This window comes from Dipodomys spectabilis, unplaced genomic scaffold (assembly GCF_019054845.1).
Source record: "Dipodomys spectabilis isolate Male_0828 unplaced genomic scaffold, ASM1905484v1 ptg000004l, whole genome shotgun sequence".
NCBI classification, from domain to species: Eukaryota; Metazoa; Chordata; class Mammalia; order Rodentia; family Heteromyidae; genus Dipodomys; species Dipodomys spectabilis.
Genome location: NW_024870681.1, coordinates 11884881 through 11907635, shown reverse-complemented (window position 1 = coordinate 11907635; position 22755 = coordinate 11884881). Strand labels below are relative to the sequence as shown.

Below are 22755 nucleotides of genomic sequence, written 5' to 3'. Positions count from 1 at the left end.
TAAATACTTAGTTCAGAAAAATGCTGGCATAGATTTCTTCCTTTACACTCCTGTTTAAAATAGAAAAGCACACCTGAAAATACGTCTGAAGAATGCTGACTAGGTGGGGAATAGGAAGGAGAGGCAACTTTTCTACAAAGGAGAAATGTTTTTCCAAGATACTTCCTTCTTTAATGTTTTCACTCTCTGTGTAGGGAGTATGTGCTAGGGATCAAACCAAAGGTCTTGTTCCTGCTAAGCACATGCTCTGCCACTGAGTTATACTCCAGCCCAAGTTATTTTTTTATAAAATTGAGTACATGGTTAACTTCAGCTTTCTGACTGACAGATGTCATGCTGCTAAATCCCTCAGTACTGAAATATTGCCCAACTACTTGAGCTTTCTTGATAGCTGTAAGAATGGGAAATACAGGGACACCAAGGTGATGTTCCTATGGAATGAGAAAAATGCAGACACTGTTTAGTCTGAAGTTAGACATAGACCTGAAATTTGAGACCTGAGCAGCATGGGCTCCTGAGTGAGCATTTGCATTGAAATCCAGAGACCCTATCTTCTCCCTCTCTACCACATGTTAGTGTGCATAGCATGGACAGGAACACAGTCTGTGTGGGCCTGTTTGACATCTGTGAAATACTATTTCCCTTCTACTTTTTGGCATTAATAGGAGGACTAGATGAGGTAACGTGTAGTTAAAATGCTTTAAAACTAAGTATCATGTGTTTTTTAAAAAAATTCTTAAACGAAATCAAATAAAAACAGGAAGTATGAACTCTAACTTAAAACAAATAGTTTTATGAATTCCATAAAAAGCTAGACTGGTTGAGATTTAAAAAGAACTCAGAATTTGGCTCCCATTTTCTGCTATTCATTTCCTTAATTGTTCAATTCTAGTACACACATGTGTATAACCCACACTCCTATGGTAGAATTGGTATTCATATTCAGTCCTGCCTGTTTTAGTCTTAGAGAGGGCACCTCTTTCCAAAGATACTTAGGTCAGCACCTTTTCTCCTCAACCTCTTCTAGTGATGCATCTCATACATTGTAAGACAGATGTTCTTTTCACAGTCTGCATTGCTTCCTGAACCTACACAATATCCTTTGTAATTTTTTTTTTTTACAAAAAATGCATTAAGGTTCACTTTGAAGTAGAATGTTCTGACATTTGACAAATGCAAAATGTCATCTATCTACTATGACAGTATCATACAGAGTATTTTTACTGCCCTAAAAATTCCTGCACGTCACCTCTTCATCTCTCTTCTCCTCCCAAACTCCTGGCAACCATGGATTGTTTTACTCTCTTTGTAACTTTGTCTTTTCCAGGATGTCATATAATTGGAATCATACAGTGTACTGTAGGCTTTTTATGTATGCAGGTTGCTAAGAAACACATGTTGGTTATCTGTAAATCATTTCAGTCAGAGCTTGAGCACATTATCATCAGGATTCCAATCTTCTCAAATATAATAGGAGAGGTTCCTCCCCTTTTTTTCTGTTCTTTTTTCTATTATTACTATATTTAGTAAAGGCTCTGATATGCTTACATTTTTAAGTAAACTTTTTATTGAAGTGCTAGCCAAACTGGTCTTTCTTACTGTACTTGTCTTAGGGCTTTTTAATGCCTAAATAAGATAATATATGCAAGCCATCTAGCACTGTGTCTTTGAACTAGGCTAATGGTATCTCCTCTGAGTATTTTTTAAATATTTAAAAATTTTTTGTGCTTCCATGTTGATCTTTAAAAATAATATTCTGGATCTTCTGAAGATGATTATGTTGTGTCTTGCTCTACAATTCCAGCTCAGATTTGCATTTGTCTGTATAATTGTCTTGGATCCCTGTAGTTCTTGGCTGATGAGAGAAGGTACATTAATATGTAATAATTTTCTTCCAAGCAAAGGACAAAGATTGTCACTAGGCAGCGTATGAAGGATGACCCCAGAGCTGAAATGAAGAACAGCAGGGCAACTTTAAAGGATCTATTGAAAGGATAACAGATATGGGTTGGATACTTACCTGTGATAATACGTGTATCCATATGTAACCATTATATCTAAATTATTTTGTATTTTGTGGGGGTTTTTTTCACATGGCGCTTGAACTCAGGGCCTGCTTACTATCCCTAAGTGTTTTTGCTGACAGCTAGCACACACCCTTTGAGCTATAGCTCCACTTCTGGCTATTTGTTGTTTAACTGGAGATAACAATCTCATGGATTTCCCTTCTTGCCCCGACTTTGAACCACAATTCTAAGAGCCCATCCTCCTGCGTAACTAGGATTACAGGTGTGGGACACTGGTGCCCATGTAATCTTTTAAGCATTTTGTACTCATACTCTGTGAACATTAAATTATTGTTAAATATTTATTTTTTAACTGATTGATTTCCATGTTAGGGTCAGGGCCTATCACTGAACTACTATGTAGTTTTTACTTTTAATATGAATATTTTAGCACTATATTAAACATAGAGTCACATATTTGCATCTACTTTATATTTAATTAAATAATTTAAATATAAAACACCAACACTGAGGGTTGTGAAAGAGTATGTTTTAGCTTTAACTGAACACATCTCATAATGGGGAAGCTGTGGCTTAGAGCATGGCAAGTTTTCAGTAAATATTAGTAGTTGTTGTTATGGTTTTAAATACTGTGAGCTTTTAGTAATGCACTAGTCTGGTCTGGCCCTCTTCCCTTCCCCATATTTTGGCATGCATTCATTGCTGCAAGTCAGGCAAATTTCTGTTTCCCTTCCCTTTCCTCCTACACTCAAAGCAGCTCTTAGCTGTAGATATGTGACATATCCGCATTGTCTTTTTTGTAGTATGGTCCCTGTCCTCTTGGGGTTTTATTTCATTTAATTTTACCTCCTTGTTTGTTTCCCTTCAGTGAGATCATTATCTCCATTCATATTTCTCTTTGTTTATTATATATTTTTAATTAATACATATCATACTTGAGCCTGTGCATATGTGTTTGTCATTCTAAGAATTTTTACACATATATAAATTCTGTCAGCATTACCACAAACATAATATAGAACAATTTCTCCTGATACTGTTCCTAAGTCCTAAGTCCTGGAAGCCAAGGATGACCTGTGCTCCATCTCTATGAAGTTTTGACTTTTGGTGAGCGTCCTGTAATCATTTGGTGCATGTCCTATATGTCATTCATTCAAACATCTTTTAGTATTTCATTTTAATTTTTCTATGTATATTTTACTATGTGTCTTTGCAGAGATTGTTTTTATTATTATTAGAAATGACAATGTATATTTTATGTATACATAAAACATTACAGTCTACTTGGTATTTAACCTCTTCAAATGAGGTGCAGAACCTTACTAGCTTATGCCCCCTTCACATTTGTAGAGGTCTTACCTGTTACACTTAGGTGCATTAAAAAACCAGTTGTAAGTTTTGCTTTCAGTTGTCAAACATATAATAAAGAAGTCAATTGAAAAGTATAATTATCCAGGTATTCATCATTTTTTTATTTTGTCATTTCTGATGTTTTATTTCCTATTGATACAGATTCTTTTCTGTCTGAAAAATTTCTTCAGTGTTTGTTATGGCATCGATCTGTTTACAATATATTTTTTTTAGCATATTCTCATTCCGAAAAATATTTAGCTACTTATAGCTTCAGTATTAATTGCTCTTTCAGCATTTCAAAATGCTTTTATACTTTCTCCTGGGTTCTGATTTCTATTAAGAAGCCCACAGTCTTTGAGACCTTTGTCCTCTATGTAAATAATATGTCCTTTTCTTTGGTTATTTTCAATATTTTTTTCATCTTTAGTGTTTACAGTTGGGTTATGATATGATGGATTTCTTTGTGCTTATTTTGTTGGGAGTTTTCTGAGCTCCAATATGCAAGTTAATATTGTTAGCCTAATGTAGGAAATATTCATCTAATCTTCAAGGGTTTTTACTGACTTACACTTTTTCTCTCCCTTATGGGGCTTTAATACATAAATGTTTGACCTTTCCTCTTGTCTCATAGGACTTTGAGGCTCTATTCATTTTTATTTTCCTTGTCCCTTTTCTCTGTTTGTATTGGAGATGTATATATGGATATAGCTATTCATAAAAGAATGTGTATTTTGTATGGTTACTTGAACTATACATGCTGGTTTATACTTGCCTGTGTGTGTTGCCTTTCACAACAAAAATTTAAGATTTTAGCATTAATTTTCACAATAGTATTATATTTAGATTGATGTTTAATGAGTTTATTGCTTACTGTGATTTGTAGTTTGTATTATTACACAGTGATTCAACCATTCCTTATTTCCTTTTTTTCTATTCATTTCTTCTTAGTCATTTGAAAATGCTTCTGTTTTTTTTCCCCCCTCTGTCGGTTGTGAGGCCTGAACTCTGGGCCAGGGCACTGTCCCTGGGCTCTTCAGCTCAAGGTTAGTGCTCTACCACTTGAGCCACAGCGCCACTGCCAGCTTTTTCCGTTACGTGGTGCTGAAGAATGGAACCCAGGGCCTCATGCATGCAAGGCAAGCACTCTACCACTGAACCACCTTCACAGCCCCTTGAAAATGCTTCTTTAGTGCTTTTTTTTTTTTTTTTTTTGGTCAGTTATGGGGCTTGAACTCTGGGCCTGGGTACTGTCTCTCAGCTCTTCAGCTCAAGGTGAGCGAGCGTTCTACCACTTGAACCACAGTGCCACTTCTGGTTTCCTGATGGTTTATTGGAAATAAGAGGCTCACTTACTTTCCTGCTGGGGCTGGCTTTGAACCTGGATCCTCAGATCTTAGCCTCCTGAGTAGCTAAGATTACAGGCATGAGTCACCAGTGCCTGGCTGCTTCTTTAGTTCTTTAATTCATAAACAATTCTTGAATGGCATACACATATACCATGGGGTGATACTGTAATAGTATTTTCTCTGATATATTTTTATGACATGTATGTGTATGTCAGAAAAATATGGTATAAAGTATGTCATCAAATACATATATATACTTGATATATACATATATATAGAAAGATGTAGAATTGTTTGTGTATCTATATACACATGTGAACATCTAACAGTTTTGGCATGTTGTTATTTTCTATTATTCTCTAGCTTTGAATATTTACCTGTGCTTTATGAAAATGGGAAGCCAGCAGCGAATTATAATCTCATTGCAGCCTGGGACAAAGGCTTTTAGCCATTTCTCCCTCTTAAACTCAGTGTGTTGCAGGTGTTATTTACTCACCTTGGTCTTTCTGCCACTTGCTTTATATTGTAACAGTTTGGAGCTCTAATGGCTGACAAAAAGTGTACAAGTCATATTGCTCTATCTGACATAAAACAATATAGGAAGGTGATTTTGCTAGATTTTTTTAAACTATGCATATTGATGGCAGCTCCAGGTGATTTCAAGTACATGAAGTTAAAGGTGGGCAGGTAGTTAGGGAGATGAGCAAGGCTTTGATGCTATGAAGGACATCACAATCTCACTGTGTTGGAAATGTCTTGGGATATTGGGGTATTGCAAAGGAATAAGGACATGAATTCAAAAGGAACTCTGCAAGGCAAGATTTTACTTCTGGAGAAGGGCAGGCTGACAGAAAGCTAAGTAAACAAGTGTGCTGGGAGGGCAGTTCACCTAGATTTTATGCCTAGCATAATATTGCTCTTAATTGACCTAAACTTAGGTTTACAAACTGGTTCAATTGGCTACAGGATATTGCTTAATTATAATATAACAGGAAAATTGGGTGCTGGTGGCTCATGCTTGTAATCCTAGCTACTCAGGAGGCTGAGATCTGAGTATTGAGGTTCAAAGCCGGCCCAGGCAGGAAAGTCTGTGAGACTCTTCTCTCCAATTAACCACCAGAAAACTGGAAGTGGTGCTGTGGGTCAAGTGGTGGAGTACCCACCTTGAGATAAAGAGCTGAGAGACAGTGCCCAGGCCTGGAGCTCAAACCCTACAACTTACAAAATAAATATATACATACATACATACATAAGTAAGGAAGGAAGGAAAAAGTTCATCCAAGCAATCAATCTAAACCAGAATACCTGGCTAAAACTTGTCAGAAAAACAATTCTTACTCTCTGGCCATGCTTCCAGCCCCTAGAAAAGCAGTTATTATAGCAGAATGTGTGTGGCTGAAATAAAATAGCTTCTTATAAGATGGCAGCTACCCTTAAAATGGCAGTGCTTATTATGGTCAAGCAACTACTTTGTGTATGTGCGTGCATGTGGGGGTAAGGGGATGCGCATGTGTGCACCAATCCTAGGGCTTGAACTCATTCAGGTGCTGTCCCTGAGGTTTTTTGTTGTTGTTTCGTTTTTTTGCTAGTACTAATATTACTTGAGCCATAGCTCCACTTCCAGCTTTTCAGTGGTTAAAGATAGGAAGGAGACTCATAGACTTTGCTGCCCATCCTGGCTTAAACCTCAATCCTCATTACCAGCTTGAGCCACTAGTAGCTGGCTCAAGCAACTACTTCAGCAGAGATATTCTAAGTCCTATAACTGCATCATGGAAAGAGCCAACCAAAAAACGACTGGATGTTAGCATGAGAGGACTTGGCCAGTGTTTGTCCACCATGGTCTCAGGGGCCACACACAAGGATGTGAATGACTATCACCTTCTGATAGCTCTTAAGCAGTCTATGGTATTATTTAATTCTCTACTTCTATGACCTCATTCCCTGAATCAATGAGTCTTTGCAAATTATGTCTTTCTCTTACCTGTGAATATCCACCATATCCTGGCTAGATTTCTTATTTCCAGATGAGTTCACTGCATTGCTCAGGCTGAGTATCTGGAACTACAGCTTCTGGCTCAGTGGCGTTAGGTTCTTGAATCCTTAGCTCAGTCTTTGGCTTCATACTTTCATTCTGGTTTGGGGGTAGTTTTTTTTGTTTGTTTTGTTTTTTCCTCTGGTATTTACTATTTCTCTGTTTGATGCCCCGTTAGTTTTCCTCCTTGGTGAACTTCTCTTGCCTACCATTTGAATGCTTACAGAATTGTTTCTTTATTCTGAAAAGCAAGACCTTTCATGATAACTCTTTACATTAATGTTGTGTAAAACTTGGGGTTTCTGTTCTTAAGAAGACTCAAATGTCTTACCACCTCAAAAGAAAAAAAAAATTGTTATTTACTTGATACTGTTTCTCTTCTGTTCCTGGATCATTCATGACTCATCATTTTCCCTTTCGTATTTTGTTTTCTCTAAACCTTTTTCCTATGTTTCTGGGACTTGCTTATTTCCAAATCTCTTTCCTAGGTTGCCACCTTCATGGTATGTTTGTTTTATTCAATGTAGTCATAACTGTTCCTCCTTGTGGTCCTATTATCGCTGCACAGATGCACTTTCCCCTTGAATGTTATTTTTTGTTTTGCTTTCAAAAAGAAACCACACAGTTTTTCAAGGCTTCTCCTTTCCTTCAAGGAATTCTGTTTCCCAGGACCAGAGGGGATAGGCAGAAAAAATGTTCTTTTGTACCTTGGGTGTTTCTTTATTTCATGCTTTTATTAATTATATCTGTTGTCTTAATTTTATTAATTTTTATTAATTACATCTGTTCATGTCTTCCCATTTGAGAAGATTGGAAAGGTTCTATCTCAGGCTAGGTCTCTGTTGCACCTATCAGGCCTGCTGAGATGCCTTAGTTTGTGGTTGAGAGGAAGTAGAAAAGGAGCCTAAGCTTTCTTCCTTGTTTGGCTCTCCTGGCTATGTTTAAGTTGTGAGCAGGTATGGAGAGAGGGGACTTCCTCCTATGTAAGGAGTATTTCTCATGGGCTCCAAACTGTAGTGATCCCAAGCTCTCCCTGGGGTGGAGTTCCAGCGGAACTACCTGGCCATAGGTGATTTATTACTATCCCTTTACTAAGACACAAGATGATTTTTCTTCTGTCCCTGTTTTGACATCTCTCAATTTTAGAGGTCGCCCTTTTCCTTCCCTATTTTGAGTCTCCACTGATGATTTCAATTATAGATTTGTTGTAGGAAATATAGGAAGTTAAATTTGTTCAAGAAAAAATTCTTTATACCAGTGTTCATTGAAAATCACCCCCAGCTTCAGCCATGGAGATTCGGTCTAGGGCCTTATACTCACTGCCCACTGCTGGTGTTGAACCATGAAACCCAGGCCCCAACAGGCATGGGAAAAAAAAATTCTTTGTTCATTTTAAAAATATATGTCTTCAAACATTATGAGCAATATTAGAGAAAGAATAATCCCTAATGACTTTATAAACTTGAGAATAGTATGGATCCCAAAAGGCACCAAATTCATCTGAAAATAGGTAGTACCTGCTTTACCTTTATGTTTAATTTATTGAGGCTGTACTTGAGAGTGAAAAAAGATTATGAAGTATAATTGAAGTTAGATATTTATTCATATAATTCTTATAGCTCTTTTTTATTTTCTGTGCTAGTACTGGGGCTTGAACTCAGGCCTGAGCATTGTCCCTTAGCTTTTCACTCAGAGCTGGCACTCTTTTTTTTTTTTTTTTTTTTGCCTTCTTTTGTTCCTTTTTGTTGTTGGTGGTGGTGGTGGTCATGGGGCCTGAACTCTGGGCCTGGGTGTTGTCCCTCAGATCTTCAGCTCAAGGCTAGCGCTCTACCACTTGAGCCACAGCACCACTTCCAGATTTTTCTGCTTATGTGGTACTGAGGAATCGAACTCAGGGCCTGATGCATGCAAGGCAAGCGCTCTACCACTGAGCCACCTTCCCAGCCCAGAGCTGGCACTCTTAACCACTTTAACAAAGCTCCACTTCTGAGTTTGTTGTTTAATTGGAGATAAGATTCTCCTGAACATCCCTGCCCTTGCTGGCTTTGAACCAAAGAACCTTACATCTGAGCCTTCTGAGAAGCTTACAGGCATGAATACCTTCTTACTCCTTTTGATTGTGGATTTTGTGTTATCTTTACATTGTCTGTTTTTCCATTTCTTTATCTTTACCATGATATCCTATGCTAGAATAGCATTTGAGGTCTCAAATCAACACATGATAGAAATGAAAGTTACTTCTTAGACCCAAATGTAAATACCAGGAAGCCAGATATCAGTTTCCTTTTGGAGGCTCAACTGTCAGGTATTTGAAAGGATCAGCTGGTTGTTTTTGAAACTTATACTCTGAAACCTGCATTTAATTTTCTCTTAATAGATTGTGGTTAGGGGAATTCCCACCTTGGTAGCTGTGGTCTGTAGGATGGGAATTCCCCTAGGGTCCTTGGCTTGGGAATTCTTCTGAGCTCATTGTAACTGACAAGTAGAATAAATTCTAGCCATCCAACCAGCAGTGGCAGTATAATCCTTAAAAAAAAAATAATTTGGCAGTCTGTTTTAAAGTCCATAAAGCAGTTATAACCACACTTCATTAACTTAAAAAATTATAGAAAAGAATAAAAATGATAATAGAGGAAAGAATTCATTTAGAAATAAAGTACCCTATGTATTCAACAATGGGCTATTAGCTAATGGATGATTGTTTAATGGAATGAATATTTGTTAACCTTTAGAAATTATAATTATAGGGGTATAGTTTTATAAAAGTTGCATGAAAGAATACAGATCATACTGTGTTGCAGGAGGTTTAATATTGGAGTTATATGAAAGAATATATGTTGATGCAGTTCTTAGAATTGTCTTAGTTCATTTGGCTACTGCTATAACAGAACTAGGGTCTGAGTAATTTATAAAGGAAATGCTTTTTTTGTGGTTTTGAAGAGTGGAATGTCCAAGACCTGGTAAAGGCCTTTTTTGCTGTGTCATAACATGGCAGAGTGTATCACATGATAATATAGAGCACATGTGCAAACTTCCTTTTATAAAGTCACTGATCTCATAAGGGGCCCCACTCTTATGACATCATTTAACCTTAACCACTCCCAAGGTCCCACCTCCAACTACTATCAATGTATGTGTTTGGGAATTAAGTTTCAAACACATGAACTCCTAGGGGACACATTCAAACAATAACATTCTGTTCTCCAAATTAATGTCTTTTATCACATGCAAAATAAATTCATCCTATCCCAATAGCCCCTAAATTTTAGCATCAAGCTAAACTTCCAGAGTCTTACCTGAGTAGAGGGAGATGCAGCAGGCACAGTTCATCAAAAGGCAGAGTCTTTGCAGTTGTAAGCCTATTACATATTAAACACGTTCTTCTACTCCAAAATACAATGGTGAGACAGGCAGAGGATAGACATTCATATTCCAGAAGGGAGCAGTAGTCAAGGAGAGAGGGTTTACTGACCTCAAATAAATTGAAACAGAGAAAATAACATTACATCTTAAATCTGGACAACAGTTTCTTTGATTCCAAATACCATATCCTGATCCCTCTAGGGTAGAAGCTTCATCTTCTTGGCCTGTGTGCCTCTAACCCCATGGCTTTGTTGGGCTCAAACCAGGCAGCAGGCCTTCTAGGTTGGTATTGCACATTGTACAGCACCCCCAGTTTGAGGTCTCAAGGAAGGTCTTACCTTCATAGGCATAGCTCCAATTCTGAGGCTCTCTAGTGCTGAGTATCAGTTAGTCTGCAACATCTTTTAAAGTCTTGGTGGAGGTAGCATGCCCCATAGGTTTTGCAGCCCTGCAGACTCCTTGTGGACATTGCCAGGGCTTACTGCTTGTAAATACAAGAGTGATGGGACGGCTTGTAAATTCTAGAGTGATGGGACCAGTTATATCTCAGTGTGCTTGAGCCATGGCTGAGGTGGTAGATGCACAGTGTAGGAATGCAAGGAGGCTGGGTAGCAACCACGCACCTGCACATCCTAACCTCTAGGCCAGTGAGCAGCTCAAAGATTTTTGAAACTGCTGTTCTCCCATCTTGATGACTAGCATGTGGCTCCCTTCAAAGCCTATGAATCTCAACCCTCTTCTCCCCAATACATTTTCTTATTCTTTGGGTGACCAGGTTGAAATTTTTCCAAATAGTTTTGCTTTGCTTTTAATTATAATCTTAAATCCTGTCTTTATTATCTTGTCTTACTCTATGTGGTGGAAACTAAGCCATGCAGCAGCCTGAATGCATGGATACTTAGCTATGTCTTCAGCCAGATAATCCTAGGCCCTCTTTCTTTAGCCCTGCATACCATAAGACCTCAGGCAGGATGAAATACCATCTGTCTATGTTGCAGCTTAACAAGGATGGTCTTGACTTCACTCTGTAGCACAGCCTTTCTCAGTGCTATCTGACATCTAAAAATGGCCTTGAGTGTCTCCAGCTCAACCAATCACAACCATATGAATAATCACTGAGAAAACTCACTCTACAGCTCTTTTCTTCTGCTCTCTCCCTCAGAGTTGCTCTCCATGTTATATTTACAGTTTAGACTCTTTCTAGAGTCTTCTCTGTCCTAGTTCTTCCCATTGCTCACTTTCAGAGCTCCTCCCACATTTACAGGTATTTATAAACTGTTACTAAACAATTTTTAACTTAAAATTCAGTGTTGTTTGAAAAACATGACCACTTGTGTACATCTGTGATCCTAAGCTGCTCAGGGGACTGAGATCTAAAGATTGTGGTTTTAAGCCAGCCCAAGCAGAAAACTTCACTAAACTCCATTTCCAAAAGACCAGCAAAAAACTAATTGAGGTGTGGCACAAATAGTAGTGACAGCCAAGCAAGCCAAACATATATGAGGCCCCCGAGTTCAAACCTTAGTACCAGAAAAGAAAAAACCTATCATGAAATCTTGAGTGCAGCAGTTATGTGATAACATTGTACACATTAACTATACAAAGCATGACAGTGCAGAATGTCTTGTTAGAGCATGAACCATGAGAAATACTTTGTGGTTTGGATTTTTTTTTGGCGGTGGGGGGGGGGGGAAATGGGGGAGGGATGGTGGAGGTGGTATTTGTGGGGTTTTATTGTTGTTTTGGATTGTTTGTTTTAGATTTATTTTTCCCCCAGAGACAGGTTCTCTCAACATAGACCTTGAACTCATAATCCTCCTATCTTAGCTTTCAGGTGCTGAGATTTTAGGCATGTGCCACAAGTATATTTATGCTTATAAACTGAACATTCTAGCCAGGTATTGGTGGCTCATGCTTGTAATCCTGGCCACTCAGGTGGTTGAGATCTGAGGATCACAGTTCAAAGCCAGCCCAGGCTGGAAAGATTTTTATCTCCAATGAGCCATCAGAAAACCAGAAGTGGACCTGTGATTCAAAGTGGTAGAGCACTAGCCTTGAGCACAAAAGCTCAAGAACAATGTTCAGGCCCTGAGTTCAAGCCCCGTGACCAACAACAAAACAAAACAAACATTCTCTGTTGACTACATAAAAACTGAAACAATATCCAAGTCCTCTCATCACCTTGTAGGAAGAACACTGTGCCCAAAGCATCAGAATTTCACAGTGCCTTTGTAAGTCTTGGGGCTATCCTTAAATGAAGAGAGAGCAATGTGGCAGGAGAACATGAAAAGACAGACCACTGCTATTTTATTGGTCTGGAAATAACTAAGGTCAAAGTTGAAAGCAGACAAATTTTCAGTTCTGTATAAAAATCTTTGTGATAATTAGAGTCACCCTGTAGCTCAGCAGTGGAACTGATTTTCTCCCCAGACTTCCATGTTAGCAGTCATTGGAGTATTAAGGGAAAGATTAGCTGTCCCCTGCTGAGGATTTCACAAAAGGGCTACAAAGCCCTGGTGTGACTTCTTACATACAGGTCTAAAATTTTGTTATTCTAAAGTATTTCTTCCTTCCTCCTTTTTTATTTATTAGAAAATCTTAAAACATCATAATAACGTAAACTAATTTTTTTCTGATTTACATTTGCAATTTGGCATAATCCAAAACAAAATGCACAGATGTATAGTATTCAGTTCTACATGCTTTTGACAGCCATATACATTTGCACAACCATTTAGAGAATTTCTACCTCCCTGGTGAGTTCCCAGTTGTCCATTTCTAGTCACTCCTTACCACCCCAGAGGTAACCACTGTTGATTTCATCTTGTAAGCAAGATCTGTCCTTATATTTCATGTCAGTGACATCATTAAGTATGTTGATTTTCTTATCCACCCATCTTCCTGAGATTCATGCAATTACATTCATATTATAAATAGCTTGGTTTTTGTTTTGTTTTACATTTTTATATGCTGTATATATATGTATTTGTATATTGTATGTATATGTATTTGTATATGTGTGTGTATATATATTGAAGTCAGGGTCTGGGCACTGTACTTGATTTCTGCACAGAGTTAGCACTCTATCACTTTGAGCCACAGCACCACTTTCAGTTTTCTGGTGGTTAATTGGAGATAAGAGTCTCACAAACTTTTCCCTTCTGGCTGGCTTTGAATTGCAATACTCAGACCTCAGCCTCCTGAGTAACTAGAATTACAAGTGTGAGCCATAGCACCCGACTATTTATTTATTTTTGTTCTGGTACTGGGCTTGAACTCAGGGTTTGGGTGCTGTCTCTTGAATGCTGCTCAAGGCTGGGGCTCTACCACGTGAACCACAGCTCCACTTCTGGCCTTTTGGTTGCTAATTGGGGATAAGAGTCACAGACTTTCCTGCTCTGGCTGGCTTCAAACTGCAGTCCTCAGATCTCTCCTGAGTAGCTAGGATTATAGGCATGAATCACCAGCAACCAGCTTGTTTTATTTTTAATTTTTTGGTAACGGTGAGGATCCAACCTATGGCGTGGAGCATGTTAGGCAAATGCTCTGCACTTAAGCTACCTTCCAGTTCAGTAACTCTTCTTTCAGCCTCCTACAAGAAGGTTTGTAGGTAAGGTTGCAAGAGACTGGAAGAATGTCATGCTACTCTTGCAGGGGTGGGGAACATCCAGCCTCTATTTTATCAGTTGCCCATAACCCCTCAGCCTGTGTTGATAATTTTGTATGGCCCGTGAGATGAGATTATAAATATCCAAGTGGCTGGTCCTTGTTTCCTCTACTGTGCCTTTCACATACTATTCTCACTGTTAGACTGCCCTTTTTTCCTACCTTGCAACACATAGCCTTTTAAACTCAACCCAGAGATCATTCTGGAGAATTTTTTTGGCTTCCTCATTTGCTTTACTTAATACTGAAAGAAAAATGGTAACTGTCATTGGATAATGCATTTCTAAAGCAGTCACTAGAAATAGGAGAGGGAGAATAGAGAATCAAAACTTAAGAAATAATGTATGCTCAATGTAAGAAATTTAAACAATCTAGAAAAATATAAGGAAGAACACAATCACAGAGGATCCTACCACCTAGGAATAATCATTAACATTAGATTACCACCATCTGCATAAATCCCTCTGGGTATGTAAATGTAAAAGGATAGATAGAAATAATTTCACATAATTAGGATCATAATATATATGCCATTCTAAATGTTGCCATTTAAAATAAATTTAAATGTGCTTAATTTCACTTTTAATGCATTAGCATAAAAAAGATGAACTTTACAGAAAGGATCATTACAAGAAGCAGTAATTACTAAAAGATAAGAATTACTGAAAGTTCATACACAGAAAAGATATAAACCATTGACGTTTTGGTGATACCAAAAACTATTAAGTTTCCATATGTTTAAATTTTCAGCAGCTTGCTATGACCTGCGGTACAAAATGAAGAAATTGTGTTTTCAACTTTTTCCATTCTTCCTTTCCCCACTGCTCCCTAATTTCAATTATGTTGTTACATGTTGTTTGGGACATTTTTACATATTTCTGTTATCCATATATTTGCTTATTCTCAGGTCAGTATTTAGACGGATTCAGTTCTAGCCATCAACTCTTATGTTACAGTCTGTAGATTCTTCATTAAGGTTTGTTTTTTGTGGTACTGGGGTTTGAAATCAGGACCTTGCATTTGCTTTGCAGAAGCTCTACCACCTGAACCACACCTTTTTTTTTTCTTTATGCCAGTCTGGGGCTTGAACTTGCAAAGCTTGAGAGCTGTCCCTGAGCTGTTTTGCTCAAGTTAGCATTCTACTGCTTGAGCCTCAGCTCCACTTTCAGCTTTTTGGTACTTAATTGGACATAATTCTCACAAACTTTCTAGCCTGGCCTGGCTTTGAACCTTGATCCTCAGTTCTCAGCCTCCTCAGCCTTCTGAGAATTACAGACATGATCTGCACCCTTTTACTTTAATTTTCTACTAGGGTCTCACTTTTTGCTTGAAAAAAACAAACAAACCAATATTCTGACTGTAGAACCGCAATCCTATTCATGCTTCCCTCATACCTCCAAATGACAGATGTGCACCATTATATTTGGCTTTTTTTGTTAAAATGAGGCCTTGAGCTCATGTGATTCTTCTAGTCTCAGCCTCTGGAATGGCCAAGATATAACAGGTATGAGCCACCAGATTTTTTAATTTTCATTCAGCTCTTTGTTGGCTAGTTTTATCATTGGGTAATGTTCTCAAGAAGGGCTGAGATGATTCCTAAAGTCTTCTGTGCTGTGTCACCTGTATAATTGAGAGAGAACTTGGATGGGCACAAACTTGTGGGCCCATGACTTATTTTCCCCAAACTTGCTTTTCTTTCTGTTGCCTAAAATGGTGTTCTGCCAGTTTTATTACCTTACTCTTTTTTTTTTTTTTTTTTTTCAATTTGGTGCTAGTACTGGGGCTTGAACTCAGGGTCTCTTGCTTGGCTTTTGTGCTCAAGGCTGGAGCTCTACCACTTGAACCACAGCTCTATTTTTGGCCTTTGGCTTTTAACCTCCATCCTCAGATCTCAGTTTCCTGAATAACTTGGATTTCAGGCAGGAGCCACTAGCCCAAGCTTGTTTTTGCCTTTTTAAGTCAATTTCGCTTCTTAAAGCAAGTATCTGGGTTCTATACCTTTTCATTGGCTGCACTTGGGAGACCATTACTACCCAGAATTACCACAGCTGTGGGGATGTGATGCTGGATATTGGGGAGTGTTAATCCTGCATCTCTGTTCTTCCTTCTAGAGATTATTGATGACCTTGCCAATCTTGTGGAGAACACAGATGAGAAACTTCGCACTGAAACCAGACGTGTGAACCTGGTGGAGAGAAAGTCAACATCCTGTGGTAAGAGATCTTGCTTTCAATTTACTCAGCTGTGAGATTCCCATGTTTGTCTATTTTCTTTGGGATTCAGTGGCTCTTCTAATACAGGCAGTATCACTTAGTAAAGTATTGAAATTGCTAAAAGATTTTTTTTTCTTTTTTAAATGACATGAATTGTTCAGGGTTCAGAGGGAATATCATTCATTGTTTTAATTTAAAATCAGAAAGTTTGTTAAGTATATAGAGATAAATGGTTTGGAAGTTGGGCAGCATCAGGGAGTTTAGTGGCCATTGATATCTTGTGAATTTGTTCAAGGTGAGCTTGTCTGTTTTTGTGCCTTTTCTAGCCAGAATCTTTATTAGTACAACTGCGATAGAGCAGGTTAGAATTGCTGAGCTTTGGAAGTCTGACAAAGCTAAAATGCTATGTTTTGTCACGTTATCCATCAAGTCACTTACAGCATCTATGTGAAGTAGGGGTTTGTGTATCAAGAGAAGGATCACTGGGAGTACCTGCAATACTGTTTCTTGGTCCCTGGGATAGGGGGTTCTCATTGAAGCAGTCTAGGAGGAGTGCAAAAGTGCTCCTTATTTTTTAAGAATGCCTGGAAGCTCCATGCATCCACCTGTTCTTCTGAAGTCATCCTGATTCTAGTTTTATGAGGTTTCAGTTTATATGGCCTGTGTATAAAGGTGAGTGGTGACACAGAGTGGTGACGCTGAGAGTAGCCACCATGATTACTTACTGCTTCAGCTCATAAAGGTGCACTAACCTTATAAAGTTAGTATGTTTATTAACAATAGAGGAACAATAGTAGTTAGAAGTATAGTTATCTGAGCTTTGACTCATAGCCTTCTCAATATGAAAAGCATAATGAATGCCCCTGAGGGATCCAGCTATAGAAAGATCCCCTAGATGTGCAGCTGGAGAAGTGTTACTGTCCTCACCTTTATTTTCTAATGGAGAATCTATAACCAGCTGAAAGAGAGTAAGGCCCATGTGTCTTCTGGACCCCACAGGAAGTAGAGCCCTCCGGGGGATTTCAATTCCATTGTCACCACTGGTCCTGCTGCCCCCTTGCATAGCAGTTCTTGCCAACCCAGCCTGTGATTCTGCTCCTCTAGATGCCTGCTTTCTGCTCTCTTTCAAAGACAAATCCCTCCTGGGTTTGCTTTACTGATCTCCTGTGATTTTTGTCCACATGGACTTTGTCCTTCTTACGCCATCCAGAAGATTTAAGGTTGCAAGATAGGGGTTTACTTTCATCTCCACCCCATATTAAATTTGATTTTATATAAACTTCATCGTGAAAGAGCAGACAGCTTAGCTGTCAGAATTCAACCACATAGAATAAGTATACAGAGCTGGCCATCTTCCTGGTTTACCATAATCACATGCTGACAGAGATGCTGACTATAGCATGAAGGCTGTGGACTCTGGTACCTGAACGCACACCATGTGCTGGCTCCCCCTCCGTCTTCTTTCCCATCCTAGACTTCCTCCTCTTACTACTTCTTTACTATGGAATCTTCCATTCTCCCATGTGCTTTACTCCAGCAGCCTACCTATCTTCCATACTAAGCATGCTAACCTTTGGAGAAGAATTTTTTGCATTTGTATTTCTAAAGGAAATTTTGCTATTACATACACATCTATTGTTATATACTTTTTTTTTGCATGCTGTTGAGGGTTCAGCAGGTGGGCTTTAAAGCCCTGAGGAGGCTGGGCTTATATTTAATAGGAAGCCTGTGGCCAGAAGGCATATGGTGGAATTTACTGAGGCTTAGCGGGCCATAGCAAAATTAATCTGACCTGTTATTAAAATCATTTTATAATTATGGCACATATATAATAAAAATTTACCAGTTTTTTATACCTTTTTAGGTGCTACAGCTTTTGAACTCAGGGGCCTCTTACTCTTATTTATTCTTTTTCAATCAAGGCTGGCACTCTACCTCTTGAGCAATACCTCCACTTCTGGCTTTTGGCTGGTTAATTGGTGATAAGAGTGTACAAACTTTCCTGCCCTGATGGCTTCTAACTGTGAGCCTCAGATCTCAGCCTCCTGAGTAGCTACAATTACTGGTGTGAGCTACCAATGCTTGGCTTCCAGTTGAACTGCTTTTAAATTATAAGTACATTTTCATTGTGTAGGTATCACCAGAACTTTTTTTTTTTCTCTTTTTTTAGTACTGGGAGTGGAACTCAGAGCCTGGCCCATTCTAGACAAGAGTTCTACACTGCATTCTTCCCTAACCCTCCAGAACTTTAGCACCCCTAACTGAAAGTTGCTTTTCAAATAATAACTACCCATTTCTCCCTTCCCCAGCCCTGTAATTACTTTTCTACCTTCCATCTCTACAGTTTGCTCTAGGTACTTATATAGCTGAAGTCATAAAATATTCCTTTGCATTTGGCTTTTACCATGTATCAGAATGTCTTCTTGTTATAAAGGAATTCATTATAATTATCCATGTTCTAGCATATATTTACATACATTATAAAACCAATTCAGTCCTTTGAGGGAGCAGGCAGTATTAGGGCTTGAAATCAGGCCTTCACACTTAAGCCACATGCCAATCCTCTTTTGCTTCAGTTATTTTTCAAAAAGGGTTTCATGTTTTGCCCAGTGCGAGTGACCGTGATCCTTCAACCTTTGCCTTCTATACAGCAAGGACAACAGATGTGAACTACCAGGCTAGGCTTGTTGAATAAGATGGGATCTTGATAACATTTGCTCCAACTGGCCTCAGACCATAATCTTCCTTATGTCCATCTCCCAAGTAGATGGGATTACAGGCATTCACCACCATTAGTTCTGTTTTTTTTTGTTTTTTTGTTTTTGTTTTTATTTTTTGCCCGTCGTGGGGCCTGTGGGCCTGGGTGCTGTCCCTCAGCTCTTCAGCTCAAGGCTAGCACTCTACCACTTGAGCCACAGCACCACTGCCGGCTTTTTTTCCTGCTTATGTGGTGCTGCAGAATCGAATCCAGGGCCTCATGCATGCAAGGCAAGCACTCTACCACTGAGCCACCTTCTCAGCCCTGTGGTTGTTTTTTTTTTTTTTAATTTAAAAAATGTAAGTTACAAGCTTGAGAGCATTTTGATAGAAGAGGACTACAAAAAGGACCATGAGAAATTTTAAAAAGACCAAATAGAACTTCTAGAAATTAAAAGTAAGTGAAACTTGAATGGACATTTTTGGTACCAGCAAAAGAGACTCAACCAGAGGACAAATCTGGGCAGGGGAATAAAAACCACCAATTAACCATATTCCCTTTTCATAAATATTAGCATTTAGAAGATGTAGTATTAGCTGGTCACTCATTGATGGCTCACGCCTGTAATCCTAGCTAGCCAGGAGACTGAGATCTGAGGATCACGGTTCAAAACCAGCGTGGACAGGAAAGTCCATGAGACTATTATCTCCAATTAACCACCAGAAAACCAGAAGTGGTGCTGTGGCTCAAGTGATAGAGCACTCACTTTGAACTGAAGAGCTAAGGGACAGCGTCTAGGCCCAGAGTTCAAGTTCCATAATGGACAAAAAAAATAAAAAGATACAATCTTAATAGGAACGGCATTGGAGTGGCCAGAGATTAAGAACCTCAAGACCAAGCAAAGAGTTCATCACCTGCTTTTCTCAAATGCAAGGCCAGACTGATGATTTTAAGTGGAAGTGTGTACTTGCACATGCAGCTGCTGGAATCAAATAGCTCATTCAAGTGTAACTGATAGCAGCTAACATGGTGAGCACTCATTACTGTGTAACCTAGAGGACTTGAGCAAGGTGTGGCAGGGCTGTGGCTCATCATCTTTTACTCAAAGGGTGTAAAACTAGGCTGTGAACCATGAAATGACCTTTTGTTTCTGCCCTGTGCGTATTTTCCATGATGTTCTGACGCATCAGTCATAGACGCTTGAGCTGCAAGGGGATTTCTAGTTATAAACACAGCAAGACCTGCCAGGGGCCACACAGGAGAAGGGTCCAATGATGAATTCGTTTGTTCAGTTGTTAACAAAGGATCCAAGCACCTCTTTGTGGACCTTTCATTCCAGAGCCCAGGCTTTTAAGATTTTTACTGCGATCTTTGTGTGGTCTTTTCCTCCCTTTTCTTCTCTCGGCCATACCCCTATGATAGCACCAAGCAGAAAGCAATATTGTTTGTTGTTGTTGTTGTTTTTTAGATTCTAAAGGCATATTAGACGGATAGGTTCACTTAGTTCTTCAGTGTATTTTCAGATCTGTTTCTTGTATTAAGGACATTTACATAAAACTAGCATCTTTGTAATTGCAGTTTAAATATTCAGTGTGCCTGATCCTCATTAGAATTCAAACTAGAGCCTTGTCTGGGTCTGACTAGAAAGCCAATTGTGAAAGCCCAGACTAAGAATTGTGAATGACTCTGGTGGAGGGACAGTACTGCTTCTCAGCATATTGACTATTATGTAATGTTGTCTAAGCACATCTCGTGTGATATTTAGCAGTGCTCTGTTTCAGTGACGTGGTTGGGAAGGAGCCCAGCTGGTCCTGCACAGACAGGCTCCTGGGAACATTGCATCTGCCCCCATCTCTCCTGGATCTAGGAGAGCTGCCTGCTCTCTGAAAGTTTGTTTCCTTCTCTATAGAATGAGAATAACCATTATCAATGGAGTATCCTGAATCAGAGATCTATGAATAGGAAAAGACCCAAAATCTGAAAAACTTTTGGTCTCAAGCATTTAGGTTAAGGGATTTTTAACCTGGACTAGCACACATTTGTGATTCTGTAGACCCACTAAGAAGAAGTTAGGGAGCCTTGTGATTGGTACTAGTGAAGCCTCAGTAAATACCTTGCAGGTTCTGCTAGTCACCCAGCAGCATTAGAGGGGCCTTAAGGAGAATAATACTCCCTTGACTTGCTGAAATAGGGACATTTTAGAACCATGGAGTTAGCATCCTCATTTGGTTAAAAATGGAGTTGTGGGAGGATTTCTTTTTTCTGTATTTTAAAATTCTAGTGCCAGTACTAAGGCTTGAACTCAGGACTTGGGTGCTATCCTGAGCTTTTTTGCTCAAAGCTGGTGCTCTACCCCTGAGCCAAAGCTCAAGTCAGAGTTATGAGCCTTACAAACTTTTCTGCCCAAACTAGCTTTAAATCAGGGATTCCTTAGAATCTCAGTCTCCTGAGTAGCTAAGATTACAGGTGTGACCACCCCATTTGTTAAGAAATGGAAAGACTTGGAAAAAATTATAATAAGTGAAGTAAGCCAGGCCCAAAGAAACATAGGTCCTATGATTTCCCTTATCTACAATAACTAGTATATGTATAGAACAAGCCAAAAAGGTCAAAAGCTATGTACATATGGCCATGTAAGATGATGTTAAGCGAAATGAACCCAAGGTAGGGACACAAGTGGTTTTATCTTTTTTGCTGTTGTTTTTAATGTATTTATAATGTGCTATGTGATTTTTTTTGTTTCTTTTGTATGTTCTCCCCTCATGGTATAACCCTGTTTTCAGTGTATTTGATTCCGGTGCCCTGCATCTTGTATATACATTTTTCTGATTTGGAGAGGGGAAGGGAAATAACAAAATGCTGAAATAAGGGTATAGGTTGACCCATTATAACAATGAGACGTATAAGACATTATGTTGAAAACGAACTTTACAACTTTTTTTTGGTAGGGGAGGGAGAAGTTGGGAAGGTGGGGAGGAAAGGGATGGTAGGGGAAAAACAAAAGAGGGGGTAACAATGCTTGATAGGAAATGCACTCATTACCTTACTCCTGTAACTGTAACCCCTCTATATGGTATCATTTTTTTTGCGGGGGGGGGGGGGTCCGGTCGTGGCGCCTGAACCCTGGGCCTGGGCGCTGTCCCTCAGCTCTTCAGCTCAAGGCTAGCGCTCTACCACTTGAGCCACAGCGCCACTTCCAGCTTTTTTCTTTTTGCTTATGTGGTGCTGAGGAATCGAACCCAGGGTCTCATGCATGCAAGGCAAGCGCTCTACCACTGAACCACCTTCCCAGTCCCAATCTTTTTTTCTAATAAATATTTTTATTGTAAAGATACCATATAGAGGGCTGGGAAGATATGACAGGAAGAGATGACAGGAAGACTGAAATGAGGCTGATTGTAGCTCGTGTATGTGTGTGTGTGTGTGTGTGTGTGTGTGTGTATGTGTGTGTGCGCGTGTGCCTCATTATATACATATATATAATATATAATATATATAATATATATTATATATGGTTGGGAAACAAAATCCTGTCCTAAAAATAACCAGTGAAGTATGACAGCCTAGTAAGTGCAAAGCCCTGAGTTCAAACCTCCTATTTAAAAAGCTATCACAAAGCCAGATGTGATTTTCACACCTATAATCCCAGCTACTCAGGAGAAGATCTGGGGATTATGGTTCAAGGCATTCCAGGCAAAATGTTAGGAAGGCCTCATCTCAGTCAATAGCCAGATATGCTACTATGTGCCTGTGAACAAGGAGACTATAAATAGGAAGATTCCCATCTGAGGGTGGCCTGGGAAGTGTAAGATCATACCTGAACAATAAGGAAGGACTGGCCATTGTGGTTCAAGTGGTAGAGTACCTGAAAGGTCCCAACTTTAAACCGCAGTAACACACATGCTCATGCACAAAGAAAAACTACTATTACAAATATAAGCAACTCATTTGGATCAAGAAATAATTTTGCAGGTTGTTTTTTTTCTCCCTACTGTTTACCAGGAATATGTTTTCTTGGCTTTTTGCTTTCCTTTTTCTTCCTTCGTCATTGCTT

General features: G+C 39.0%; 1 protein-coding gene and 1 non-coding gene across 3 annotated transcripts in view; both read left to right on the top strand.

Moving 5' to 3' along the window:
• The window catches only part of Stx8 (syntaxin 8), a 252024-nt gene that overhangs the window by 130809 nt on the left and 98460 nt on the right, over positions 1–22755 (top strand). For both annotated transcript variants that reach the window (XM_042692741.1, XM_042692750.1), the window contains one exon: positions 15902–16003. In XM_042692741.1, coding sequence (XP_042548675.1) covers positions 15902–16003 — 102 coding nt within the window. The remainder of the gene's footprint in view (positions 1–15901; positions 16004–22755) is intronic.
• LOC122120676 lies at positions 8021–8126 on the top strand. The gene has a single exon (XR_006149766.1). It is a non-coding gene; the product is annotated as a small nucleolar RNA ACA64 (small nucleolar RNA).